We start from the raw sequence: 7,556 nt of genomic DNA, 5'->3' as shown, positions 1-7,556 counted from the left end.
GCTCCACATGGCTCCCACAAGCAGCCGGCATGTCCAGCCCCTACGGACCCCTAATCACGCCCCCTTCAGGCCTCAAACCTGTCACCCCCAGAGCACCATCTCCAGCTCCCTGAGTCTCCAGGCTGCTGCATCCGGCCACTAGAGGGCGCCATGAGACAGGCTTTGCCAGAGGCTTCAACCACCGTTCATGAGAGGGCTGGGAGCCAGGATGCCTGGGTTCTCTCCTTGGCTCTGGGAGGGGAGTGGGGTCAAGTGGTTAGAGCGGGGGGGGGGGGGGCTGGGAGCCAGGACGCCTGGGTTCTCTGCTGGCTCCGGGGGCTGGGGTCATGCTTAGGGTCCGTAGAGGGAGGTCATAGGTCACAGGACTCAACATCCCCATCAACAGCTGGACACAAGTTGGGCCAATAAAAGCTCCCCGGGCCCGTGTCTCTCTGCTGTTCCAGCCGCCCCCCCCACCCGGCCCACATCAGACAACACACGTCATCAAATCAGCTGTAATTGGGCCTGCTGGCCAGTGAGCAGGGTCATAGGTCAAGGCAATAACTTCCAGGTTATTGGTTGGGCAGGTTGGTGCTCCTAGGCCCCGGGGTCGTAGGTCAAGGAACCAACTCCCAGGGCGGCTGGTTCTCGCTGGCCCCAGGGTCACCAGCAGGTTGGCGTGGATGGGGTCAGAGGTCGCCGGGGTCACCAGCAGGTTGGCGTGGATGGGGTCAGAGGTCACGGGCGCCCCCAGCGGGTTGGCGTGGATGGGGTCAGAGGTCGCCGGGGTCACCAGCAGGTTGGCGTGGATGGGGTCAGAGGTCACGGGCGCCCCCAGCGGGTTGGCGTGGATGGGGTCAGAGGTCGCCGGGGTCACCAGCAGGTTGGCGTGGATGGGGTCAGAGGTCACGGGCGCCCCCGGCGGGTTGGCGTGGATGGGGCCAGAGGTCGCCGGGGTCACCAGCAGGTTGGCGTGGATGGGGTCAGAGGTCGTCGGGGTCACTAGCAGGTTGGCGTGGATGGGGTCAGAGGTCACAGGCACCCCCGGCGGGTTGGCGCGGATGGGGTCAGAGGTCGCGGGCGCCCGGCTCAGCTCTCCTTCCAGTGGGGGCTGGCGCGGGGGGCCCCGGCTGCGATCAGCCCCTGGGCCGCGTAGTAGGTGCCCATGACGATGAGCCGGGCCCAGGGCACCGGGGCGCAGAAGTGGTCCCTGGCCAGGACCAGGTCAGAGGCCATGAAGAGCAGGGAGCCGGTGGCCATGGCCAGGTTGGGGGGAGACTGGGCCAGGGCCCGCCAGCCCATGGCCGCCAGCAGCGCCCCGTAGCCCCCCACGGCCGGCACGTAGGGGCCCCTCAGGCAGGGCCACAGCATCGTGTAGGCCCCCGCCCAGGCCAGTGCCAGCAGCAGCAGGAGCTCGGGGCGGGCAGGACGCAGGCCCAGGGCCCAGATGTAGCAGACGTGAGCCAGAGCGAAGGCCACCATGCCTGAGGGGGGGAGAGGGGGCGTCAGAGAGCAGTGCCCCTCACTCCCAACGCGCGGCCCCCTGCTAGCCCAGCCCTGGGCTCCCCCCAGCCCTGCCGGCGCCCCTCACTCCCAACATGCAGCCCCCTGCTAGCCCAGCCCTGGGTTCCCTCCCCCGCCGGTGCCCCCCACTCCCGACTCCGTACCTGGGAGGAATAGCTGCTGCCAGACCAGGCAGGTGTCTCCCACGCTGGAGAACACCAGCCCCCAGCAGACCCGGCGCGCCGAGGGGGTCCAGGCGCCATCGCCCCAGGCCTGGGCCTTCAGGAAGAAGATCAGGCTCAGGAGCGGGAGGCTCTTGACACCGGCGCTGACCCAGCTGGGCTCAGGCAGCCACAGGGCGAAGTACAGGCCGCAGGAGGCCAGGAACGGCAGCAGTTTGAGGCAGCGGCTTGTGGCCTGCAGAGGGGGTTGGAAAATGACACGGCCGGGGCCCATCTACACTGGGGAGAGTACGACGCACCCGGCATGGAGACTACCCCTCGGTCTAATCAGGGAGCAGGGAACAATCATCACACGTTAACTCTTAAACCTACTGATGACCTACTCTAATTTACAGAGCGGGCCTGTTAACTGTCATCATGTTAACTGTGACACCTATTATTACATCAGTCTATAGTAATGTACAGTCTGGCTGTTTCACCGTGGTCACTCTGAAACCTACTGACACAAGGGTCGGGAAACGGGGTGTCATTAGGTTTCAGAGTTAACGGAGGAAACAAGACATCTCAATTCTTATACAGTGGGTTTTGGCCGTTATTTTGCTATGTTAACTCCAACACTTAATGATAAGCGGTTGTAACCAAGAATCCTGTTGGTTATTTCACGGTGTTAACACTGAACACTACTGACAGCCCACTGAATATCATCAGTGCGCTCACTGGCTCACCTAATGATAACCCAGAGTACAGTGACTCCTCCCTGAACATCGTCCCAGTTCACGTCCTCACGTGGCTGATTGATTAGGGAACAAGCTCTTTTAAAGTTGTGCAATGCTGCCTTATAAGGTCGATTGGCAGCTGCCTGCTTTGTCCACAGGATTCTCTGGGAGAGCAGCCCCTCCTGGTGGGGCTTAGAACCTGGGGGGCCCCCCCCGTCAGCTCCCCATAATTCCCAATAAGGGATGCGGCTAGGCAGCTGCCCCTGGCCTCTGCCTTGGGGCTGCTCCCGGAGCCTCCCGCTTGCTGTGCGGGGGGCGGAGAGGGATGCTGATGGCAGGATGTCCCCCGGCTCTGTACCCCTCCTCCACAAAGCGGAGGAGGGGACAGGGCTCGGGGACAGAAGGGGCGGAGCTTGCTGGAAGCTGTTGCTTCCTGCCTGATCTGCTTAAAAGGGCAACATACTTGAAGTGGGGTGAGCGTACTTAAAGGGGCGACGCACATCTCTCTCTCACCCCACAGCACTTTGGAAAGTCAGCCCCTGTGCGGCCGGGCACGTGCTGTCAGGGCAGGAGGAGGGAGTCGGGAGCTCCAGCGGGGGCAGGAGGAGGGAGCCGGGCGCTCCAGCGGGGGCCCATCATCCGGTTCCGTTTTTGCAGGGAAGGGTTTGCGGCCGCTGGCCCCCTGCATCTGTTGTGTTTCCTCCCTCCTGCCTCAGGCCCTGGCTGCCTCGTACAGTGAGAGGCTACATCGGTGGGGGGGGAGGGGGGGGCAAACTATGGCCCGGGGCCACATCCGGCCCTCCAGACATTTTAATCCGGCCCTGGAGCTCCAGCTAGGAAGCAAGCGGCTCCCGGAAGCAGCAGCACGTCCCCCGTTTGGCTCCTACGCGGAGGGGCAGCCAGAGGGCTCCGCACGCTGCCGCTGTCGCAAGTGCCACCCCACAGCTCCCACTGGCCAGGAACCGCGGCCAATGGGAGTTGCAGGGGCGGCGCCTGCAGACATGGCAGCGCGCAGCAGAGCTGCCTGGCTGTGCCTCTGTGTAGGAGCCAGAGAGGGGACGTGCTGCTGCGTCCAGGAGCTGCTTGAGGTAAGCGCCACCCGAAGCCTACCCCCTGCCCCCCTCCTGTGCCCTAACCCCCTGCCCCAGCCTAGATCCCCCTCCTGCCCTCTGAACCTCTCGATCCCAACCCAGAGCACCCCCCTGCACCCCTCACCCCAGCCCCATCCCAGGGCCTGCACCCCAACCCCCAATTTTGCAAGCATTCTTAGTCCACCCTATAATTTCCATACCAAGATGTGGCCCTCGGGCCAAAAAGTTTGCCCACCCCAGGGCTACATTAACAACTGCGTGTTAACCCTTGAGGGCTCCAGCCGAGTGCGAGCTCATCGTTTAGCAGCAAGATTTCCCTGGGAAACATCCCACCCGCGAACTCCCCCGCCTCATCCAAGCGTCACACTCACCCATTGCTGGGTACACTAGTCATTTGTTTAAAACGTACCCTGTGTCTGTCTATCATGTCTTTTGTCTGGCAAAAAACATTCCCGGGACTCTAAATCCTCCCCCCCCCCCACCCTTTACATTAATTCTTCTGGGGAAATTGGATTCGCTTAACATTGTTGCGCACAAAGTCACGTTTTTCAGGAACGTAACCACCACGTGAAGCGAGGAGTTACTGCCTATGGCCTTCTAATTATCTGACCAACCAGAGACCTACCAGGAACACTCAGCGATAGCTACATGTCTCAGGCTGAACCGCAGCTCACTGGAATTGGGAACTTAACTTCCTGTTTACGACTCTTACTCTGGAACCTACTGATAACCCAGATGAGACTAGCCTCATTAACTATTTCACCACCAAGATATCCTAGCTAAATCTACTCAGCTCACCTCCCGGCACCTCATCCCAGTGGGGCTGGGAAGTGACCCCCCTCCCCCATTCACCTCAATGAAGTGTTAACTCTGAAACCTACTGCTGTCATGTAACACATCGTCCTTGGTAATTCAGCTGCCAGAGTAATCGCAGCAACATCCTGCTACGCCTGCTCTATCCCCGACCCCATTCCTGATTCAGCCCCTGTTCCCTGCCACTGTGTGTTAACTCTGAATGCTCCTGACTGCATCACTTCAACCACAACTTTCCAGTTTCATATCCGAGGTATTTTTTCCCCAGGAATTTCCAGTTGAACCCAGGCACCATGCCAACCCTAAAACATCCACCCAACCAAAGTAAAAACTGGGCCCATGCCCACTTACCCTAGCAGACGTTCACTCTGAAACCTACCGATAGCACAATTTAACAACGATTTCACCGTTTTAGCAGGAAGAGCCATTTAATGCTGCTTCTTCGAAGGGTGAAGTTCTGTTCCTATTGATGCTAAACTAGCAGCTTCAACTTTGACTTTGAAACTTACTGATTGTTAACTATTTAATCACCAGGAGATTGGGCAGGAAGAGGCAGCTAACTTTGCTCCTAATTGTCCCAATTTGGCCATGAGCTTGCCCCATTCACACCAACAGGGTGTTAACTCTGAAACCTACTGATATTGTGCTTTCAAGGTCACCCACACTGCCACTGCGATCAGGTCTAATCACTCTGATCCTGCTACCAGCCCCACTTTCCTTCCCCTCTGGGCCCAGCAGTGCCCCCAGCTCAGGCGGGCTACGGGAAACAGTGCAGAATTGAAGTGGAAATGGCTGCAGGGAAATCCCGCCTCGATGGATCGGCTTTACCGGCTCACAGTCCCGGGAGCCGTAACAGCAACACAATGGCACACAGAGGACACTGGGGTTGAGTGGGGGAGAGCAGGGGTGGGGCAGGGCTCGGAGCCAGGATGCCTGGGTTCTCTTTCCAGCTCGGGGAGAGGAGTGGCGCCTAGTGGCTTAGAGCAGGGCGGGGGAAGGGAACTGGGAGCCAGGCCACAGAGTCTCTGCCCCGCCCCCGCCCGGTCCCCTCTTCGTGCCTCAGTTTCCCCCTCCTTACATCAGCTGCGATGTTCCGGTGGTAGCGGGCGTCTGTCTCCAGAATGTCCATGGTGCGGGGCCGGGGCTCCAGGACACACCCTGGCTGCTGCTCCCAACTCCAGGCACCCGCCTGGACTTTCCTCTCCCGTGGGTTCAACAGAGCCAGAGATAAGATGGGGGGGGCGGGAAGAGAAAAATCGATTCCTCCCGCCTCATCCCCACCCAGCACCAGCTGATAACAGGGAGGCAGCTGCTGGAGGAGTGGGGCTCAGGGGGGCTGGGAGCCTGGGCTCCCGGATGTGACCCCTGGTGCTGGGCCCCCCCACAGTGCCCTGCTTCCCCCCGGCCCCTCCCAGGAAGGAAGCTGTGGCACACTCAGGCTTTAACCATTGTTTTTTATTTTCATCTGGAATAACAAAAGAGACGAGCCGGGGACCCACGACACAGGGGGGATGGTCGCCGGCCGGGGAGGCCCCGGGGCAACCCCCAAAAGGCCACTTGATTTGGTTCCTGTTTAAGAGCTTTTAAATATTGCCACTAAAGTGGTAGCCGGGGGAGGGAGGGGGGAATGGCTACCAGGACATCACTGTTGGCTACTGCTGACTTGGGGGGGGGAATTCAGTGCTTTTAAAAAAGGAGAAAGGTGCATCGTGGGGCCATCTAGCCTGGCATCTGGCCCCATCTCCCCCCAGCCAGGGGCCATTCGGGGGGGGGGGGGTTGTTTTAAAGTCTCTTTTGCAAGGGGAGGGGATCAGACCCCACACCCCCTTCCAGCCTCACCCCCCCCCCCCAAGCACCTGGGATCCCCCCCAAAACTAGTGCAATGCAGAACCTCTCTGGAGAGGCTGGGAAGATCAGTGTGGAGGGAGGATGGGAGGCAGCTGATTGGTGGGGGACCCCTAGCCCCCTACAGTCTGAGCCCCTAACGCCCCAAACCCCTATGGGGACAGTGAACTTCCTAGGTCCCCATAAACCTTCCTCCACTCCTGAAGGGCACCGAATCCCTTGGGGTGCAGAGGGAAAGAGGACCCCCCCCGCCCCGTACCATACCACCCTCCCCCCCGCCCCCCAGATCTGCTATAGGGTGGGTTTTGGGGAGGCTGAGGGACCCGAGGCCCCTGCCAAGAGGGAGGGAGCTGCCCCTCTGTACGCAGATACCCCTGCCCCCCAGGACTGAGCATCCCCCCGATTGTGGGGAAGGGGGGGACAAAGGGTTGACCCCCTCGCAGGGGCAAAGGGAGGAGAAACCACCATCAGAGTGGGGGTTGGGCTGGGGCCCAGCTCCTCCTCCTAGACCTTCTGCAGGGAGGCGGCGGGGAGGGGGGGAAGAGACAGCTGCAGGTCCAGGCACCATTGTGGCCCCCGTGGAGGTGGGGGGCAGGTGGCCCTGCTCCCCTGCAGATGGGCTGCAGTCTGAGCCGGTGCTGGTGTGAGCAGTGGGATCCAGGAGGGGAGGTCACTGAGTCGGGGGGGGGGGGGGGCAGGTGAATTGTGGGCTGTTCGGAACCCCTCCCCCACTTGAAAAGTATCCTGCGGGGGGGAACTACCTGTTCCTTCCTCCACCTCTGACTGTCTGGTGCTGTTCCCTGGGGCGTGACCCATCTCTGCCCCCCAACACCTCTGCTCCAGGGAGACGGGGCAGCTCCAGCCCCCCAGGCCAGGGAAATAAATAACAAGGGGGAGCGGAAAACATGAGGTTAAAAGGATCGTAGAACCAGCCGGGGGGACGGACGGACGCAGACCTGTCCCACAGCCCTGAGGTCCAGCCCCCCCTTGTAGTGCCCCTCCCCCAGCAGCCTCTAACCCCCCCCACCCCCAACACTCCCTGACCACATCCCCAGCAGCTCCTAGTCCCACCCACCCATGTCTACCCTCCGCCCCCTGCCCTCCCCACTCCCTCCAGCATTTCTTCCCCACCACCCCAGCTGAGCTGGGCTCTGGGGGGCAGAACCCCGATCCTAGCTGAGGCCCTGGACCCGACACAGAAAGGGGGGCAGGGGTTGGGTTGGGGTTGTGCTTATGCTGGAAGTGGGGATGGGGGTTAAAATCTAATCTGTGTGGGGAGGGGCCCCCGTTCCCATGCCTGGCCCCCCAGGGGAGCAGAAGGGGAAGACAGGGGCAGGCTGTGGAGGGGCTAACCTGGGGGGGGAGGCAGGGAAGCAGAGGGGCAGCCCTCCCCAGAGCAGAATTGGGGGGCTAACCAAGGGGGGTCG

General features: G+C 61.2%; 1 protein-coding gene across 2 annotated transcripts; it reads right to left on the bottom strand.

The window, feature by feature from the left end:
• Positions 1–480: 480 nt before the first annotated feature.
• Positions 481–5,659, bottom strand: TMEM86B (transmembrane protein 86B). Of its 2 annotated transcripts, XM_037888405.1 has the most exons (4): positions 5,363–5,659; positions 1,647–1,899; positions 1,022–1,463; positions 481–895 (listed from the first exon to the last, which is right to left on the bottom strand). In XM_037888405.1, exons 1-3 carry the CDS (start codon positions 5,411–5,413, stop codon positions 1,069–1,071), a joined length of 699 nt encoding a protein of 232 aa, XP_037744333.1. In that variant the 5' UTR covers positions 5,414–5,659; the 3' UTR covers positions 481–895; positions 1,022–1,068. The 2 variants fall into 2 exon arrangements, with proteins under 2 accessions (XP_037744333.1, XP_037744332.1); XM_037888404.2 differs by having other exon boundaries at positions 481–1,463.
• Positions 5,660–7,556: the final 1,897 nt, after the last annotated feature.

Source organism: Chelonia mydas, chromosome 23, assembly GCF_015237465.2.
Source record: "Chelonia mydas isolate rCheMyd1 chromosome 23, rCheMyd1.pri.v2, whole genome shotgun sequence".
NCBI lineage: Eukaryota > Metazoa > Chordata > Testudines > Cheloniidae > Chelonia > Chelonia mydas.
The sequence above is the reverse complement of the archived record's forward strand: the minus strand, read 5'-3'. Positions and strand labels throughout refer to the sequence as shown.

What these genes read in the sequence shown, in the direction of transcription:
- TMEM86B (XM_037888404.2), bottom strand. Translation starts at nt 5,413, where the DNA reads ATGGACATTCTGGAGACAGACGCCCGCTACCACCGGAACATCGCAGCT. An exon ending in ACCGGAACATCGCAGCTGAT is followed by an intron (nt 1,900 to 5,362) that starts GTAAGGAGGGGG and finishes CCCCCTCTGCAG; the next exon opens with GCCACAAGCCGCTGCCTCAA. An exon ending in GCAGCAGCTATTCCTCCCAG is followed by an intron (nt 1,464 to 1,646) that starts GTACGGAGTCGG and finishes TCCCCCCCTCAG; the next exon opens with GCATGGTGGCCTTCGCTCTG.